The 21,054-nt window shown below is 39.0% G+C and overlaps 1 protein-coding gene across 3 annotated transcripts in view; it reads left to right on the top strand.

Moving 5' to 3' along the window:
• PKHD1 (PKHD1 ciliary IPT domain containing fibrocystin/polyductin) overlaps window positions 1–21,054 on the top strand; it is a 445,188-nt gene that overhangs the window by 122,979 nt on the left and 301,155 nt on the right. For all 3 annotated transcript variants that reach the window (XM_054698860.1, XM_037519857.2, XM_054698859.1), the window contains exon 37: window positions 7,295–7,451. In XM_054698860.1, coding sequence (XP_054554835.1) covers window positions 7,295–7,451 — 157 coding nt within the window. The remainder of the gene's footprint in view (window positions 1–7,294; window positions 7,452–21,054) is intronic.

Genomic DNA, 21,054 nt, shown 5'->3' with positions numbered 1-21,054 from the left:
AAATGTTGATCAATACTATTCTTTAACATAAAAAAATTAAGTTTGGAGAGACTAATGTGCAAACTTTTTAGTTGTGATGATTAGTGATACTGTAAGTAAAATGCCCAGCACTGTGCCTGGGATATCAGAAGCATTCAGTAATAGGTAGGTCTTTACCATTATTTTCTCCAGGAAGTAGAGTGATTGGCAGGTTTATAATTCAGAAAGAGCATTGTTATAGAAGTGAAGATTCAAATGGAAGTGCAGATTTTAAAAAAAAGACTCTGTAAGGGTGTTATGTTTACAGACTGTAAGAGTCCCCTGAAGCTCAAGTGCAAAAATAACTTACATGCATGAAGCATTGAGCTAACATCAATATTCTTTGAAATATCACACTGTGTGGATGTGTATAGGACAGAGATAAACTAGTGAATTGCCTGGTCTTCTAACAGGGACCAAGGGTAAACTTGAAATGGATGCAAATCTCTGCAGAAGGCATTGTTGACTTTTTTTTTTTTTAAGATTTATTTATTTATGCATACAAGAGCTGGGCTACAGGCCAGAGGTGCAGGGGGTGGTGAGAGATTGCCCGAAGACAGGGTGGGGAACAGAACAGGCCGACTGACTGAAATATACTGCTGAGGGGAGCAGTGGGAGAGTCAGGAGAGGTCTGCTGCACCATGCGGGTTGCTCCCTGGCCGGCTGGGATTGAATTCATGCTGCAGAGGCTGCGGACAGCTTCATAGGTTGCGTCTTAACCCCTTGCGTCACCAGGGAGGCCGGGCATTGTTGACTTTTCAGTGAGTAGTCAATGTGCCAGCCAGTTTGGAGGGACTTTCTGGTGTTATCTCATAATCGTGAAGGGTTTATAAGCATGGAGAAAAGAAAGTGATCACTTAGAGCCAGCATGAGCTCAGTAAGAACAAATTATGCCAAACTAATTTAATTTCCTTTTTGTTCCCTAAAGAGTTATTAGATTATAGGTTGGGGCTCTCTTTGTAATCCTGGATTTGTAGATGGTTAAGTTTTCTACAATAAGCATTTTTTGTTTCATAATCAGCTAAAATAATCTCAGCCTGTGGTAATTGATCCATAGTGTCTAGATTAAAAATAGAAAAGGTAAGAGCGAGGGGGTTCACCTCTAAGGCAATCTCTGCTAGGGCCAACCATCTAATCCTTTGAATTCTCATAGCAACTTGGCTGTACCTTTAATTATTGAATGAAACACATTTTATACTAATTATCTGGCCATTTGTCTTTTTCTCAGTGATAACATGAGCACCTTAATAATAAGGATGAATTTACATTTATCTGTGAGAGATGTCTATACATTAAGTTGTACTAAAAGATTTGGGATTTTAGTTGGTCAACAAATTTAATATCACCTAACATTATAATATAGTTATTAAAATAGCCAAGATGATTCATTATACTAGCAAATGTTAATGACGGTTAATTATTTGGGAAAAAAACAAATGCAAAAGTAAAACAAAGAAAAATGGAAAACTTTCCATGAATATAACTTCTAAATTAGTTGAGGATGAATGTGCAAATATAAGCCCTACAAATAAGGACAATATGTAGGTGATATTTATGTCAGATGAAAGAAGGTGACCTAAGCACAAAATAATGGAAGATGTCACAAAAGAAAAGTGTGTTTGGTTCAATTGAAAACATTTCTATTAAAGAGCACCAAAAAAAGTAAAAAAAAATGCAGCTTCATATCAAGTTATTTTACCTATTAAAATATTTTAAATGATGGTATAATGGTTATGAGCCTGAGTAAGAAATGACCATTCATATTTTGGGGGTGTGGGGATACAACAAGAAACTCTCATGAAGTTTATATTAGGGACTGGCTGACTCTAAGTAAATATAAACTGTATCAGTGATAAGTGCTGTAGAGAGAATAAAGTTGAGTAAGGGGTGGAGAGAATATTGGTTGCAGGGACCTGTCTTTTCCTATTTCCAGAGCTTGCATGCTGAAGAAGGCATTCTGGTGAAGTGTCAGAATAATTCATTCTTTTCTTTGTCATCCAGGAGACTTGAGTGATTCCCATACCTTACCTTCTCCACCACCCAGCTTAACACATACACTCATAAGTAGTTTCTGCTCTGCCTGGCCTTCCAACTTGCTGATCAATTACTTCTTTCAAGATAACTCTGATGGTATCACAAGTATATTTAAGGTGACATGTAAGATTTGCAGACACTGCACATTCCCTGAAGTTCAGAGAAGTGCTGACATACTATAGAAGAAAACAAATTGCATAAGCTTACTAGCTGAGACAGGAAAGTTTTGCTCTTTTGTGGGGGTGGATGGGTGGGTTAATTTGGGTTATAAGTATTCAGGTAAAGATGAGGCCATGTTCTAGATAGTTCTTAAATCTCTATTTCTGTATCCACCCACATGTGCGCATGGGGAAATGGTTTTCTTCATCTGCAGAATGGGAATGAGTGATTCATCTATCTAAACCTAAAGCCAAAGGCTGAGCACCCTAGGGACTATAGTGGAAAGAGCTTGTATTCAGTGGAAGTAAAGCTACATTGATCTACAAGTTGGATTGGTGATTTAGAGCTTCACTTTCATGAAAAATATCACATTGGTATCAATTGAGAGGTTTGCTTATATATTGACAGTTTTTTTTTTTTTAATCGATGTAGCTTTCTTTTTTGCTTGATTGGATCAAAGCAATCGTTATTAGAAAATGAAACTATTAAAAAATGAATCATTTCCACAATATTATGGGCATTGCTCTGGAAGGGAAATATGCTACCAGTGTGTCAACTCTGCAAGGTATAGAAGAACTAAAATTGGTATGGCAACACGCCTATGGTTGTGGATTCACTGACAGGTTGGGGATATATTCCTCTTCTACTTTCCCAGGTAGATGTTAGGTACTTGAGACTGCATTAATTTTCAGAACTTCTAGAACTCAGTCATAGCTTTGCACTGCAGTATGAATCATCAATAAAAATGCATATATCTCAAAATACCTTTATTCTGCCATGGAGTTGTTTAGGCACAAGGAAACTTAGGCCCCTTACAACTTAATGTTTAACGTTTATATTCATTTGGGATCTACCACACTGAACAGAGATATTTTGAAAGAAAAAAAATGGGTGAAATATTTCATAGGGATCCCGCATCTGAGTCTCAGTTTTAATTTAGACACACTTGCCATACTTGGTTTAAGTTTAAATAGAACTTGAAAACACAGAAAGGAATGTGAGAGCATGTGAGCAAAACCTAATGGATCGCAAGACCTAGGGGTGTTGCATTTTTAAAAAAATTTTAGATCTTATCACCTATCTGTCTACCTGTGTCAGAAACATGAGTGCTTGTGTGTGTGCATGCGTGCACACATGCATGGGGTTTGCAGATGGGTGATTCACCTGAGAAATTATTTTACGAACTTTTATTGAGCCAGATTCTTTGCACAGGTCTGAGGATATAGTAATGACCAAAACAAAGTCCCTGCTTTCATTTGAACAGGCTCAATAGAGGGTGAACACACAAGGAATTATATATTCTAATTCTAGAATGAAACAATTTTAGGGAAAGGATGTAATTGAAAGTGATACTATTTTATTTTTCTCTGTTGAGGTGACATTGATTTACAACCCTGTATGTGATTTAGGGGAACAGGTTCATACCTCCTCTGAGGTATGTCACCACATGTAACCCAACATCAAAGATCCCACTGTCACCTCCCCTAGGCCACTTGGCCCCTTCCCCTCTTTGCTCCAACCCCCTCTTCCTTCCCTTTCTAGAAGCCTCAGTTCTGCAGTCATATTTCTAGGGTTTTGGTCTAGTTTTCTCAGTTACTTTTTTTCTCTCTACAGACAACATACGAGTGAAATTATCCAGTATTTTTTTCCTGACTTATTTCCCTTACCATTATCACTACCAGTCCCCTCCATGTTGGCAAGAACACATCTTTTTTTCTTATAGCTGAGTAGTATTCCACTGTGCATAAATACACAACTTCTTAATCCACTGCTCTGTTATGGGCATCTAGATTGTTTCCATATCTTGGCTTTTGTAAACAGTGCTCCAATTAACACAGGAGTGTATATATCCCTTCAAATTAGTGGTTTTGTATTCTTTGGATAGATACCTAGGAGTAGATTGACTGGATAACAGGGTAGAAATACTTTTAATATTTTAAGGACCCTCCATACTATTTTCCACAGGGTCTGGACCAATCTACATTCCCACCAACAGTGTGGGAGGGTTCCTTTTTCTCCACATCCTAGCCAACACGTGTTTCTGTTTTTTTTTTTTTTTTTTTTTCTTAAGCCAGTCATTCTCACAGGAGTGAGGTTGCACCTCCTGGTTTTCATTTGCATTTCCCTTGTGACAAGTGATCAGAAGTGCTATTTCAATAAGGAGACAGGGGAGGGGTATTATGTGAGCAGAGACTGGAATACAGTAAGAATGAGCTGTGCAGATATTTTGGGAAGAGCCTTCCAGGAGAGGCCACAGTGAGTGAAAAGCCCTGAAGTGGGAGCTTGCTTTGCATGGATCTTGTCTGTCTCTACCACTCTGACTTTGATACATCATTGAAACTCTTTGGGTCTTTGCTTTGTCATTTGCAAAGAGAAGATAAAAATATTTGACCTTCCCACCAACGGGGTTGGGACTGAGTACAGCAAGTTTTGAAGGTTGATGGGCCAGACCTAGATGCTTTAGCACATGGAAGGCAGTTACACCAGACATATGGAGGTAAATTTACAAAATGCTGTTTATCAGGCTATAAAGTGCACATTCTGATAATCCTTTAATTCACTCCCATAGAATCCACAGAGAGGAAAGGAAAGCAAGCAGGAAGAAAGCGGAGTGGAATAAAGTGGTAGTGAGTGGAAAAAACTGAACTAGATGAAGATGGTAAAGTCAACTGCTGAGCAGGGTGGACCAGATTATCTGTAACACCAGCTCAGGGTCCACTAGAAAAGCTGATACACCTAGGTGTATCAGAGCAAGAGAGAGTATCGTTAAAGTCCACTTAGATAAAAGGTCTTGGTGCTGACTGTAAATTTTAAAATGACCTCAAATTAATTAATGGAGAACATCTTGCAGTGTTCTTCCTTTGATTCCTTTACATGCTTAATGCCCAGTTGTTCCAGACTTTTCCAACATGAGGGTCAGGAGGCCTGGTTTTCTTTATAGTTCTGATGCTGGGCTTTGAATCTGATGGCCAGGTTATTGTGTCAGAAAAAGTTAAGCTACTGAACTATTCAGACTTCTTACAGCTTGTCCACACACCATCTCCCCAACTTGATAGGCTCTTTGGGACCCTGAGCTTCAGGGGTTGGCTTAAAGGAAGCTTCCTGGTTCCTTTTATCGAAATATCTCCTTCCCTCTAGCCTTTGCCTTGAATTGGTTCTCAAGCTTTGATGTGGAAGTATCTGAGGAGATCATTAAAATGACAGATCCTCGGTTCCCACCTCCTGAGCTTTTGATTTCTTTGTGGTGGCACTGAGGGAGTCTCTTACACTTTAAACACCATGAGCTGTGAAATACTGTTGAAACATCCTCTTTAAAATGAAGAGGTTAGGATTTCTCTAGTGTCTTTTACATCTGACCAGTAGAAATCCAAACTTCTTCAAATTTGCTTTTCTAGTGGACCCTGAGCTGGTGTTACAGATAATCTGGTCCACCCTGCTCAGCAGTTGACTTTACCATCTTCATCTAGTTCAGTTTTTTCCACTCACTACCACTTTATTCCACTCCGCTTTCTTCCTGCTTGCTTTCCTTTCCTCTCTGTGGATTCTATGGGAGTGAATTAAAGGATTATCAGAATGTGCACTTTATAGCCTGATAAACAGCATTTTGTAAATTTACCTCCATATGTCTGGTGTTAGTATGTAATCAGTAGAGAGCAAAAATTCTCACCCGCCATGTGATCCACAGATGGCATCGTGGGGACAGGGTTCATCCAGCTTCTAACATAGTCATGCTTCACCCAGGCTGTGATGCTAGGGCTGCTCATGACTACACCTGATGCCTTTCCATTGGGAGGGGTCTCTAGCCTGTATTTCTCCTTTATAGATGTAGACAAGGAAAAGACCTACTTTTTCCCTATCCCAAATCCTGGTTGGTGATGGATGGGGCTGGTTTGCAACTCAGGACTATTAGTGATGGTGGTGGAGAACAGTCAGTATTCTCTCTTTCCAAGTCCACAAACTCTTTTGGTAACATATTTTTCCTTTTCTGTCTTAGAACTACTTCAGGGCACTGTGCTCTCTGTAGGTATAGTTATTGCGATTATAAAATGCCTTCTCTTCTTAACGATCTATGCCCATCTGCCTCTAAGCCTCACGAGAGGACCTTCTAGGCAGCTATTTAATAGGAATTCAGGCTTCACATTTGCTTGGAATATGGGTGGGAAGAAGAATTGTGTGGAGAGAGGCATACACATGTTGTATGTGTTACCTTGATGGAATCACTGTTTTGTGATTCTCTGTTTTGATGTCATTATATTTTCATAATTATGGTCCCATAAATGCAGAACACATTCAGATATGTGCTCAGCCTCTTTCACAAGGCAAATACTCCTTCTTGTGATGCATTTGTCTTGAAAAACATCTGATATCAAGGGGACCAAAAATTAACTGGAAAGCCAAAAGTTTTGGAGGGAGAATGAAGATTAGTATGAAGAGGAGGTGCTTCTTCCTTTGGACTTTTCAAGCCAGATCCTTGGCCCTCCTCACTCACAGGTTCCAGGCTGTCATTTGAAGTCTGTGGCATCTCACCTATGCATGAACTTTTTCAGCACTGATGCACCAAGCACAGAAGGAAAGCAAAAAATGATATCAAAAAAGTCAGAGTAGGAGAATGGAGCTAAGCACTTGGAAAGAGGAATGTTCCTATAAAACAGGGACACTTTGGCAGTAGAGCCAGTGAAAAATGATATCAATTACATAAAGCAAAATGCCACCCATCAAGCAGAACATTTTAATTCTCTCTATTCTAGGCTATTTATGACTTTTTTCCAAGACTCAATACATATCTGTAAAAATAAAAAATGGAATCGACCCCATCTGTTAGGTAGAGGGAGGCCTGTGCTGGGAAAAACGTAAGGAAACATCACCAGCATGTTGTTGAGAATTTCAGAAACTGGCACAGAGGCACATCAAGTCCAACTTGATGTAGATGCTTGTATATTTTCCAGGTTGATGTTTTGGTTGAGGAAGAGGGTGACTACTTTTGCTGAGCCACTTTACATTAATTTTAGTTCAAGAAGTTTCTATTTTAATTTATCATCTGTACTCTCCTGTTTTAAAACAAAACAAAAATTCTATTTTCTAGGGCAACCTTTCTTTTCAGTTCTGCCAGAGATGGTCCAGGGCTCACAGCTGGTTTCCAGAAATATTGCCACAAGATGGCGACAACGTCACGGTGGAGAAAGGCCAATTGCTACTGCTTGACACCAATACCAGCATCCTCAACTTCGTGCATATTAAAGGTTTGTGGAGGTTGATGATGGGTGGTGGCATCATTTTGTAATTGTCTATCAATTTTAAGGGGCAGGGTGGAAGAGAACTTTTAGGGTAAGTTTCAGCACTTGGCAATTTATTCTCAGACAAATTTGATGTTTTAATATGAAAAGGAAGAAGTGGCCAGAGGAATCAAAGTAGAACCCCTTTCTTTTGATTCTTATAAACACAGAGCTTGATTATTTTAATTTTTCAAATACAAGAAGGTTAAGAGTCTTCTCAAAGAATATGCTTCTTTATTCAAGCACTTTGTAGTCATGCTCATCCAGGGCAACCCCCACAATATAGCAAAATACTCTGAAATCGCTTAATGCTGCTGCCTTTGAAATTCCCTGCCAACAAAGCAATGTCTTCCTGCTTTTACCCTGTTGTGGTTTTGACTTCCTGGTCCCATGGAAAGTCATATAAATAGTCTTCCTTATTGCAAAACTGGCCACATAGCTCCAGGGTCTGGGAAGCTGGAAGAGACTGAGAATTCAAATTTCAACTCCTCTACCACATCATCAAGTAACTAAGTCAGTTATTTCAGCTTTGTGTGCTTGCTTCCTTATCTGTCAAATGAGAATAAAATTCATCGCCTTCTTCAGGGACTGATAATGAGGGGTGGTTATCAAAGAGACTCTGTTCACTGGCAAATGAAAAGTGCTTGGGAAATGTGATTAGTTATGGATATCTTTAAAACTCTGCACTAAAACTCTATTTTTTTTTACCATAAGTGTATTTAATACTTACAGGAGCACTTGTTCTTGTTAAAGTAAGAACATGGCTGCATGAGGGAAAATAAAACAGTGTGGAGGATAGACTGATGCAGTTTTGATACCTGTTGCTTTTAGATAGAATCAGATTCTTCTGAACAGAAGTTTTATCATTCCACCTTCTGGAAGTTAGTTTTTTCCCCCTATAGTAGCAAGGAGTTTTCAGGCAAATCAGTTAATTAGTACTCTTTAGGGAAAATAGTCTATCAGCTTAGATTCTTGATCTCTCTCTCTCTCTCTCTCTCTCTCTCTCTCTCTCTCTCTCTCTCTCTCGCTTGCTCGGTGTGTGTGTGTGTGTGTGCACGTGCGTGTATGTTTGTGTTCTGTGACTATGGGGTCAGAGTACTTGCTTATTGACAGCTATCAAATACCTAAGGAAAGGATTAGGAATGACAAAAGAAAACTACAGACTTCAAACCTCATCTCAGAGAAAAGATGCCCTTTGCACACCTTTAGCCAAGTTCTACTGGAGGAAGGGATATCCTTTGCCTCATATTGAGACTTTTGTGGAGAAGTTTCCTAGCTAAAATTCCTGTACCAGTAATTTTCTGGGTCACCTGTTACTTCCAGGTTAATGTACAATCAAGGAATGGTGTTGGTAGGGCCAGAGAATGAAGATAGAGAAAAGGCAGCAGAAGCAGAGCAAAGGCTAAGAAACAGGCAAGGGCATGTGGAACATATACTTGGCTTCTTAGAGATGTTAAGATCTGAGCAAACTAAATACTTGCTCCTGGCTACCACCTTCCAATAATGGCTTTTTCCTTCTTTTCATTATTCCTGGTTCAGGCAATATTTTGCTTTCATCTTTATTTAGAATAAATGAGATGGGTTAGGACAATTGGTAGGAATGTGAGGTTAAGTAGTGGATACCAGTTTCTGTTCAAGTAACCTAGGGGAGTTGTTGGCAGGGAGCAGAGTTGGCCAGAGTAAAATCTGAGATTTTTTATCATAGAGATCAGAGTCAACAGATGACTTGCAAATACCTAGGAACTCTGTGCGAGATTTTAAAAAAGTTAAAAATAATACCTAATGTGAGAAATGTGCATTATCATTAAAGAAAAGCTAACTAGGGAACAAATATAAGAGGAACATTTTTAGTTTTAAAATATGTGATGCAGAGAGTAAGGCAGAATGTGGACAGAAGTAATTAGAGTATCAAAAATGTAAGATTAGACTTGGATAGAAGCAAGAACATGGAGACCATATCCTTTGTGTCTGAGGTATTCTGAGGTAAGTTCTGTGATCAGAACTTACCTCAGAAGGTAAGTTCTGTGATCAGAACTTACCTCAGACACATGGAGTATGCACACAGAGTCAACTTTTAAGTAAGTTCTCATCTCACTTAGTGAAATAGCAGGTGTTCAGTGGTTCAGGCCCCAAGCCTTGGAGACCTGCTGCTTTTTCTCTCATCCCATGATTCACCATTGAGTCTTATTGGCCAGATTTTCAACATGTGTCTCATGTCATCACCTCCATTGATAACACTCTAGTCCTAACTAAATACTTTCTGGCTGGGACCATTCCCAATGGTCTCTTAGCTGATTCCCATGTTTCTAATTCTTTGTTTTTCTTAGAAGCAGAACCACATTTTTCTTTGGGGCAGCAATGTAAGATGGCCTCCTCTATAGCTGGACATAGCCCATGACTGAGAGTTGGCCAGTGAGATGTATGGGAAGTATGGGCCAGAATGTCTAGAAACATTGCTGAAATAGAGCTGACCCAGTGGGCAACTCACTCTATTTGTCCTTGTCCTTTCTTTCTCCTCCTCCTTATTTCCTGGAAAATAAATATGACAGCTGTATTTCCAGCTGCTATCTTTGATCATGAGATGACTGATTAAGAATGGGGAAGAAGCAGACTAGAAGAAGCCCTGTACCCTGATGACTTTGAAGTTGCTATAGTAGCGTGGTAACTGGGACTGCCCATCTCTGTAATTATTTTTTGTGATAAACAGACTTAATATATATGTTATTGATATTTGACTTTTATGCTGTACACTAAAATAGGAATAATTTATTGTGCATATCCTTTAAAAATAAGTGAAATCTTCTCACTTCTTTCCTCAACCACCCACCCCTCCACTCCATGACTTTGTATGTCTTCTAAGAGAAAAATCTATAGCTCATACCATTATTGATGCCCTGGTTGGTCTTGTCTTCCTCATTCACCATGCTCTAGCTCTTTCATGGTTGTAGGAGGTACCCACTTGCCTCAGGGCCTTTGCACATAATCTTTTGCCCGGAATGTTCTTCCTCCAGATATTCATGTGCATATCTCATTTATTTCATTTGCTCTTTGAAGACATGTCAACATGTCAGATAGTCCTTGCTGGTTCTTTTCTAAAATTATAACCATCCCTATTCTATTACTCTCTATTCTTTCATTTTGCTATGTTTTTCTTCATACATCTTGTTACCACATGGCATATTATAAATTGCCTTATTTGTTTACAGTCTGTTTTCTCTGCTAAAATAAACTCAAAATGGCAAAGAACTTCAAAATATATTTACCACCATCTCTTCAGTGTCTTGCACAGTGCCTGATACATGATGAGGGCACAAAAAATATATATATTGGTTGTTGAATGAAGGGACAAGTAAAATGGTGCTGAGTTAAGGTCCAGGATAAAATTTAAGAAGTGTAATTTTTAAAGTCTTTCTCTCTGAAATATCACTTTTCCAAACTAGTTTACTTTCTCAGTTCCTCATTGTGCTGATACACAAATACTCCCACATATACAAATGTATACAAGCAAACACACATGTACACATAAATATTCATCCATACACATACATATACATGTCAGTATGAGTTATTAGGATTATAAGGTCTACTGGTAAGTTATTTTTCTGTTTCTAAAAGGCATTTGAAAAATGCCTTCATTGGTGTGGAACCACGATTCTCCAATATCTGGTTGATGTAGCTTAGCTCTAAACCTCTGATGTCTTTTCTTGGTCTATAATTTGTGTGATAATACTTGAGGGATAATAAAAAGCTATTCAAATATAAAATTGAATCATTATCATCATCACCACCATCACCATCATCACCATCATCTGTTCACTCTGAATTTCTGCTACTGTCTTATCTTTTTTATATCCATTCATGGTGTTGGAAAAATAGCTGAGTGGAGTTTTATTTTTCCTGATGCCATCTATTGGCTGAGATAAAGGATAAAAATTTCAGGTAAAAAATAATTGCTTCAAAAGATTTAAAAGCCAAAATATAATACAGTATAGTGGAAGCACTTTCTTAGTAATTTCTAAAATATTATAAAAAGTACATTCTACATAAGTGTGTAAACACTTTAAAAGGATTAGAGCTAAATAAAAGCCAAACCAAATCATTGAAGAACTACATTTGGTACTACTTTATGAAAATATTGCATCCTCAATATTATTTTTCCATTCATAGAAGCCAGCATCTTAACATACAGAGGAGTAGGCTTACATCAGGAAAACTAACCCTTCTGCATATGGCCCTCAAGAATCTTGAAATCTCTGTGCCTTTCTTATATTACCATCTATAAAATAGAATTGGCGTTTTTTCTCACAACTTATATTAATATATAGTAGAAAGGAGGATTACAAATTTCTTTGAGGCAATTGGGAAATGGTAACAGAGGCAAAGTTTTTGCCATTATTTCTGATGCTCTATGTACAGATCTGAACTTGATTGTAAATTCGCAGATTATTTTGTGGCTATGGTAAAAGTCATATTTGTCGTTATTTTGTCTTCATTAGCAAAAGATCCAGAACTTCTGTCTACTTACCATTTCTACTTCTCCTATGTCCCCCCTCCTTTTAAAAATATTTTTTAGGGCGTACTGTTAAGCACAAAAGAGAATTAAACCAATCAATTAATACTAATGAGCTGGGATGGAAATAGGCATTGCCTTGATTTAGTTAATTATATTTTCGTTCTTTTATGTTAAGATGCCCAAAGGCCATAGGCATCACTGAATTAAAATTTATTATTTTATTCCTAGTAATTATGATGAGCCCATAATAACAAAGAAGGAATGTTACCCTCTTGTCACAACCATTACATATCCTGAGTAAGGATCTTGGACTTGCATGTGTAGTTAGAGAAGTGTGCATATTTTCTGAATGAATCAATGAATCTCTCTCTATTCTGGAGGTCAAGCAGCTTGACCAGAAGTGACCTAGAGATAAGGGTTAACAAAGGGTCAATTAGGGGAGGATGAACTCTAGAAATCTCTCTTCTCTTGGGTTGGGCTTTCAAAAGGAAGATAAGTCGTAGTTTCTTACTACTTACAATCCCATCACTTTAAAATACTTGAACAGAAATTTGTTTCCAGTTTCTATTGCAGCTTAACAGTGCACTGGTTTCCTTTAATGCGATTTTCTATTTCTTGGTCTACTGGTGTATACCAATGCAGTTAAATGCTTGGCAGGCTTTTGAGCCAGGAAGAACAGAATCTGAGTCTGGGCTCACCTCCTTCCCAGAGCTGTGACCTTGGCAGTTGCATAGTCTCCTTAAACTTCAGGTTTCTCCTCATTAGCTATGATAACAGAAACAGTAACAATGTCAACTGACATTCATTGTTTGCATTTGTGTGGCAAGGCCACAATGTCTCACCCAACTTAATGGACATTTTGAATATTAAGGGGGAGGATATTGGTAAAGCTCTTAACACAAGCCTTTGTCCAGAGTAAGCCCTCATTCATGTTACTTGTTTCTTTTGGACAGACAGGATAACAGAAAAGATGGCTGAAAATCAGATCTCTGATGCAACTTTATTTGCAGATAGTGGCTACTTCTATATACAAAGCAAACTGGATTACTGAAAGAATTAACTTGGTAATAAAGACTTTGGATCACTTGCTTCTGTTATCTTCAGATTGCGTACTGAAGTGTTTTTCTTTCTATGGCAAGGAAGGGAAGGCTAGAGAGTTGGAAGTAGTGGTTTACTTGCTTGGTGACCTTCATTCTCCTTTTTATTTTTATTTATTTATTTAAATATATATATATTTATTTATTTATACAAGCACTGGGTACAGTCAGAAGCGCGGGAGGGTGAGAGAATTCACCAGAGTAGGGAACAGAACACGCAGACTGATGAAATACACTGCTGAGGGGAGCAGCGGGCACAGCAGGAGAGGTTTGTTGTGCCATGTGGGACCCTCACCGGCGGCCAGGGATCGAACCGGCATTGCAGAGGCTGTGGGCAGCTTCCCAGCCCAACGCTCAACTGCCTGTGCCATCAGGTGAGGCCCTTATTCTCCTTTTTATTGTGACTTTGTGGAAGTGTGTTTTTCTAGTGCTGTTTGTTTGGAATGTGGTCTCACAGTCTCTATTTTCTATTTTAGTCCACAGTTTTGAGGATATGTGTCTTTTTAGTCTATTATTATATTTGGAATTTCTACAGCCCAGCAATGCATATTCTTTGTTGAGATGATGCATCTTCTTTTGACCTGCTATCAGGTTCATTGCAGAGTTTCTTTATCTTTACTAAGGAGTTGAGGATTTCAGAGTGAGATTGAGTCTTATTCCCAGCGCAGCCTTTTTTACCCCAGGGATCATACAATTTGTTCCTTTTAGTTAGCATCAAACTGCCTCATTTTTTGTAGCTTTGTGCATCAAGTACCCCTTCCCAGTGAAGTAATCTAGGATTGCTGCAAAGCCACATTTTCCTGGGACATCACTGGTGCTCTCTCTGGGCTTCAGTTCTGTGTGAATCACTGGGCAGACTATCTCTGCCTGACAGTCTTAAGACTTCACAGATACCACCTTAATTTTAAAGGAATTCTATTTAAAGCTAGACTAGATTTTTGACAAAAATCACGTATTTGGCAAAAATAATTCTTTCTCTCATAACTATGCAAAGTCTTGGTCAACAGAAGAGGGTTTTGTGGACTGGTAGCATGTGTTGGAAATTGGTAAGTTGAAAGTAATTTGAGTGCAGGTTGGCTATAAAAGGAGATTGAGTTGCTTCCTTTCTCAGCTGAAGCACAGCTATCCTCCAAGGCAGGGGATGGAATCATTATGCACAGAGAATGCAGCAAGGGTGACTCATGGCAGTTTGGGCTGTAAACTGCGGACCCGAGTTCAAATTTGAAGCAGCCCCTGACTCTCTTGTAGCTTTGGGTAAGGCGGTAGTTCTCCATTCAATGCATAGAGAGGAACTGATGGTGACTCCCTGCCCTTTGGAGGAGAAGAGTGGGTTTTGTAAACCTCTGCTGGATGTTAATATTATTTGTATGTGCAACCTTGAGGAGAAGCACAGTTAAGGAGCTGGTAAGCCTCCCATGCTTGCAAGCATGGTCTCCAGAAATGGCTGGAATATACACTAATTTAAAGGGGAAGACTGATAAAGACTTTGACATTGAAAGAGTTACCTTGACTTTTTGAAATCTACCCTTGACTCCTTTTACCTTGAGCATCTATGTGTCAGTCTTGATGACAAGCTGGTGTTACTTATTTTATGAGGGGTCTTTGCCAGCAGTATCCCAAGCTATGTGTGTCACTGATAGAAGTTTGAATTGGCTAAGAACTTGAATGACTTTCTATCCATTCTTTACAGGATTAGTATCAGGGTGTGTTTATTTCTTCTCTCTACTATTGGGGACAGTGCAATCTAGGCTATAGCCTAAGAAAGCAGGAGCCAGTTCTGGTTGTGCTCACCTTTGCATTTATATCTGCAGGCAGATAGAGTAATAATTGTAATAATAGTAATAATTGCTGAACGAAAGAACTAATGAATGAATTTCTGATCTCAAGAGGCAGATTGTTAGTTGTGAATTTCACTGTGATCAGAGTCTTTCCTGGTAGCCTCATATATTAGTGGATTAGTCCAGACAGTGACCAATTTTATTTACTATTCGTGTATCAGGAGATCAGAGACAAAGGCTTTTTAGTGTGGGGGACACTTGGCTCTGAAACCCCTTATTTTTTCCAATCAGACAATGACTTACATGATTTACTTCCAGAGAACAGTCCCAGACACACTTGATTAGCCTTAAATGAAAGATAAGGCATTGCTGTGAGAAAGGACATGCTTTCAATAGATGGGCAAACAGACAGATAGATATTAAACAACTTACAGTTTTATGTCTTGGATATTGTAGCATGAAAAATGCTACCAAAATGGACCCGTTGCGCCCTAGCACAGAAGCTATAATATCTTCAGTAATGTAAGATAAGTGTTTCAAACTTCCTTACTTAAAATCCTTTTTGACTTTCCATTAGCCTTTAAGATCAAGTCTAAACTCCTTAATTTGGCTTGCAGGGTCTCTTTGGACTCGGTCTCTCCTTGCCTCTCTACCTCATTTGTTGATTAATGATTCCCACATCCTGTTTATCCAGACTAGGAGTGGAGCTCGAAATCTGGGATGCTTCTGTGTCTGGGATTCTTGTGTAGCTTAAAATTTGTTGGAGACTTTGCATTTCATTACTATTATTTCTTGTGTACTGCAATATTTCTGGGTGAGAGTGAATATGGGAAGTGGTCTGATGAAAAAAAAATACTATGAGGAAGCAACTGTTATTTTTCATTTCTAAAATTATCACGATACAGCCAAATAATGTATACATACAATATTCAGAGAATAATTGTATTTGGAATCTTTCAAATAAGCAGATTTCTCAGAGAAATGTATTAAATTGCATGATTAGTAAAAAATATGACTGGGTCAATGCTAATTAAACTTTGATAAAGAAAAAGAAGATTATTTGAATGAATGAGTAACTTGGTAGCTAGGGAGAGTTTTACCTACCTGCTACAGACTTTAGGCAAGAGACAGTTTTTTTTTTTTTCTATTTCTCCTTATAGATAGGTTTTTTTTCCCCACCCTGAGATCCGAAGTGACTTTTTAGAAATTTGTGCAATAGCTGAGAGTCTTAGAACATCAATGTCAGAAGCTTTGTTGGTAAAAAGGAAGTAATGGTTTTCTGGAGGTAGAAAGGAAACCAAGGCTTAGTTAAATAATAATTGATGACAGTAACTATAATGACAAAGACATTTATGAATAACTCAGTGTTTGAGTTTCTTCAAATATTTCTGTATAGTTTCTCTTCTATAAATGTGCTTATAATTTGTAATTAGTGCAGACTTAATCCATTTATAAGGTTAACTTAGTTTTATGTTTTAAAGAAATGTAAAAGCCTGAGTTGCATAACCTTTACCTTCTTTCTTAGCTATCTGTGAAGCTGATCCGGGCACTTAAACCAGGACATTTCCACTTACCTGAAACAATTCACTGTGACCTTCTGGAGGTAGAGAGTGAACTTTAAAAAATTTTTATTTCAGCACCTACAGAAGGACTAAAAATAACAGCAAATGTTGGTTAAATGATGAAGGACTTGGTCGGAGTTCCCAGCCTTGTATTTCTCAACCTGTTAGCTGGTAGCAGACTCCACACGACTGTGGACACCTAGAGCAAGTTAGCCATTTCCCAGAGCTGTGGCCCTCAAAGTATGATCCCAGGTCATCCATGCAGGAACTTGCTAAGAATGCAAATTTTGGGACCCCACAGCAAATCTACGCTAGGAGTGAGAATCCACTACTTTGTGTTTTAAGACCTCCAGGTGATTCTGAGCCTGTTCAAGTTGGAGAACTACTAGCCGAAAACAATAAAGGCAACTATATAGAATTGTCAGGACTGAAGCTAATTATCCTGACCAAGCTACTTTTTTTCCTGAAGGCTATGAAACCTTTTGCAAGGAACAGTAGAAATGTGACTGTCTGCACTGAATGGGTCTCTCCAAAACATGACATTTTTAGTCAGAATTTTAGTCAGAATTTTCTATTCTGCCAGGGAAACCTGAGCTGGTGAAAACAATTGCTCCCACTTCTTAGCAGCTCTGAATTGGTGATATCATTTCAGATATTTTTTCTCTCTCTATGGTACCTGTTCAACTTAAAGAATTAATACATGGCGTCTATTCCGGGGAGGTGTGTTATTCTTTTCCTGCATTCTGAGAACATTTTTGCAAACACTTTCAGTTCATATTTTCTTTTTTTAATCAGGCAGAGACATTACAATTAAAATACCGTTAAAGTGATTCTGGCAAGTATTGCAATAAGCATGTTTTTTAATTAAAGGAAGAACAGGGGGATGCATAAGCAGCCTCAGCTAAAGGGGAAAAATTCATCCGATATCTATTTTAATTGAAATGGAAAAAAAATTGGGAGACGCAGCAGCAGCAGAGCCTGTGTCTGTGATTGTGTGACTGCCTCCCAGGTTGCTAGGTTTAGGTGTTCTGTGCTTGATTAATTAGTAGCCAGCCAGAGAGTCCATTCCCTTTGCCCCCAATCCTTAAAGCCTGATTTATGCCTCACATCCCCCATGAATATGTGAGGGCTCAGGCATCTATATCCTGAGCTGCTAGTGGATAGGATTATGGAGCGTGCACTGAGCTCTTGGGGGCTCTCGTTTGCCAGCCAAATTGATTTTCCGCCTCTCTGGCTGGGGACAAGCCCACCTCGAAGGCTTCTAGGCTCTGCTCCAGTGGATCAGGCAAAAGTCTAATCCGGATCTTGCCAACAAAGGAAGCTGTGTGCATCCCCATCACAAGGCAGGCTTCTGGGCGGTGCCTGCCTTCCCTCAGTGTTACTCTTCTCCCTTTCTTACCTTCTCCTGACTCTCACCTCCACAGTAACATGGTGTTGTAGAGTCAACCATGTACCCCAAATGTGCCCAATCCCTCAGCCAGTCCCCCTTATCCAGGCAGAGCAGAATTCAGCCATCCTAAATGGATGCTCATCAGTAATCCTCCAAGGAAAGGGAATTCCACAGGCTCTCCTAACTATGTTTATTTCACACACAAAACGTGACTGAGATACAGCTTGCCAAATTTTTTCGGGAATTATTTTGGGTTGACACAAAAAAACTGGATGGAGGTTAATCAAGGCAGATAAATTAGATTCTTGATATATAAAGATTTAGGTAGTTGAAACTTTGAGTAAATAACTTATGTAGTTTGGTGACACAGATTGATCTAGTAAGTGGGATCCTCATGGCGCAGAGGCTTCCGGGAAGATGGTGCTAAGGCCGAGAGTGTTTTTCTCTATACTTTAAATGAAGTCACTGTCCTGGGCTCATTTTGTCACCTGGAATACACATTCTGACCAAATGCATTCTTATTCTGTATCCTTTCTCTTCTGATACTTCTAAAAATGACATTAGAGGATGACATCTTCATCTACCGCCTTCATATCTTAAAGTGTTTCCTGGAGGCTACCACAGCTACCACAACCTTCTGATTCTTCTAATTCACTTAATTCTTTGACACACTCTTAAAAAACTTGTTACTTCCTCTCCTTATGCTAGTCTTTAGATACACATATTTGACAGTTTGAGCTCAGGGCAGAGATTGACCTTGGAGATTCAAATGTGGAAGTCACAAGATGAGACAACCAGGGCAGAGTTCATAGTCTGATAAGGAATATGGAAGAAGGACTGAGTCTTGGGACATTCCTACTGACAGGACGATCTATGAGTCAGGTAGAGGAGGTTGGGCGGGGTGGCTTGGGAGGTAGAGGGAAAACCAGGAGGTGCAGCACTGGGTGTGAGAAAGGAAGTGCTTCAAGAAGAGAGTGATTGTATCAAATGCTGCTGGCTATTCAAGAAAGGATCGGAGTGCTCAGCCCTGGGTTTAGGAATGTGGTGGCCTTTTGTGACCTGACAGTATCTGTTTTGGTGGAGTGGACAGGTGAAGGCACAGCTGGGCAGAGTCAAGAAAAATGGAAAGGAAAGAATGAAGATAGATGGTCTTGCCAGCTCTTTAGCAGTGTCTCATTGCATAATAATAATATATGTATGCTCTAAATTTTTTGGCAAGGGACAAAATAGAACTATGTACTTGTCTTCTTAAAACACACAATCACACACACACATACCAAATCATTTTGTGGTTATTACAGAGGATGACTAATTGTAGGGTTCACCAAAAGCAAGTTTTGATGTACTTTACAAACATTAACTAGCTGCTAAAAGTCTCTTTTACTTCCCTTTAAAAGAAAGAAAAGAGATGGTTAATGGAAAGAAATGATTACATGTAAAAAGTTGTGTTCATTTATTTATTTTAGAGGGGAAGTAACAATAATGATGGTTGATTGATTTTTATAAAATTACCCGAGGTCACTTGTGGGACACATTCAGTTTTCATGAATAATCATAACAAGCAATTTAAGGGTCAGAGCCAAAGGCTGATTCCAGCCCTGTTCTTTATTTCAGCTTGCAGAAATGGGGTCAAGTTCTATAAAGCTGAGAAATAAAGTCCTCCCTCTGCCCTCCCTTACCCAACTAACTACCCTTTAAAGCAGCCCACTGTATGTTTGTTTTAACCTAATAAAGTGTGAGAATGAACCACTTGGGGCCTTGGCACAGGGTTAAATTAAATAAAACTTTACATTCTTTTACACCAAGAAGCTTTCACTTTGGTTATCATTTATAATTATTTCAATCAAAAATAGCTGGAGTTTTCATCAAACTCTCCTCTTCGTTTACCTAGATTTCCTTATACTTGACACTAAGTGTGGAGAGAGTGCTTTTTAGCAGGAATAATGATTATGATATTAATTAATTAGTTCTGTTGATAGTACTTTTGCCAACACAAGTCACTCATTTTCTCTGGACTGTGCTTTTCTCCCTTCATTAGTGTCATTATTAGTTCCTGTCAATACATGACACTTTAAAATTCCTACCAATCTGTTTCAGCATATTTCATATTTTGCTTGATGGTACTGGGGACAAAGCCCAGGTTTTTAAGTTTATTAGGGACAAAGCCCAGGTTTATAAGTTTACCACTAATCCTTATAATCGGCTTCAAATCCTTTTTGGAATGAGGGGAGGTATATCTAAATTAACAAAGTTAAAATAATCATATATAAACAAGCCATAGGCAAACTATTTAGGTTAACACATGTTTTTACTTAAATGTCACTATGATAACAGCACCAATTAACAAAAAAGCTACCTGGGAGGGTTTGCAGAAGTGGATGAATTAAGAGATTTTTGATTCTGGTGGTTCTGGGTTCTAATGCTCCCTCTGCCTATTCTGGATGGGGAGGCAGCCCTTCTCAACCTGCTCTCTGCTCTGTGAGGTTTGGTACCTGATATCAACCTCACAGGCTGTTTCTTTTTTTAAAGATTTATTTATTTATGCATACAAGAACTGGGGTACAGCCAGAGGTGTGGAGGGTGAGAGGATTCACCAGAGACAGATTGGGGAACAGAACAGGCAGACTGACTGAAATATACTGCTGAGGGGAGCAGTGGGAGAGACAGGAGAGGTCTGCTGTGCCATGTGGGTAGCTCCCTGGCTGGCTGGGAATCGAACTCGTCCTGCAATGGCTGCTAGTAGCTTCTTAGTGCTGTGTCTTAACCCCTTGTGCCACCAGGGAGGACCCTGTTTCAAAGGTCATTTCAGACAATATATCTGAAGATTATGGCATGTCATAGGGGCTTAATAAATGTTAGCTCCCTTGTTTTCCCTGTGAGCTTATTTGAATTCCTGACTATGCATGTGATCCTTTCTCAAGTGCAATTCAGAGTTCACTGCAGCATAGATGGTGTCAGGGAAATGGGCTCTATCAGCGTCAATCCACACTTGACTACATTATTAACCATGGAGATATCAGATATTCTAGAGCTGAAGGGTCCTTGGTGAGTGAAGGCGTGATTCTACTCTCCACTTTACAGTGAGAAAACAGGTCACCCATGGCATTGAGTAGGACAGACATGGAAGGGAATAATTTGAAGCCCAGCAATTTTGGAACTTTTGGGGGTCAGTCAAAGCCAATAGCAGTGTCATAATGGAGACTTGATTCCATACCCTTGCTCTTCAAGGT

The sequence above is a fragment of the Talpa occidentalis genome, unplaced genomic scaffold, assembly GCF_014898055.3.
Source record: "Talpa occidentalis isolate TD23 unplaced genomic scaffold, MPIMG_talOcc4v2.1 talOcc4.2, whole genome shotgun sequence".
Lineage (NCBI taxonomy): Eukaryota > Metazoa > Chordata > Mammalia > Eulipotyphla > Talpidae > Talpa > Talpa occidentalis.
The sequence above is the reverse complement of the archived record's forward strand: the minus strand, read 5'-3'. Positions and strand labels throughout refer to the sequence as shown.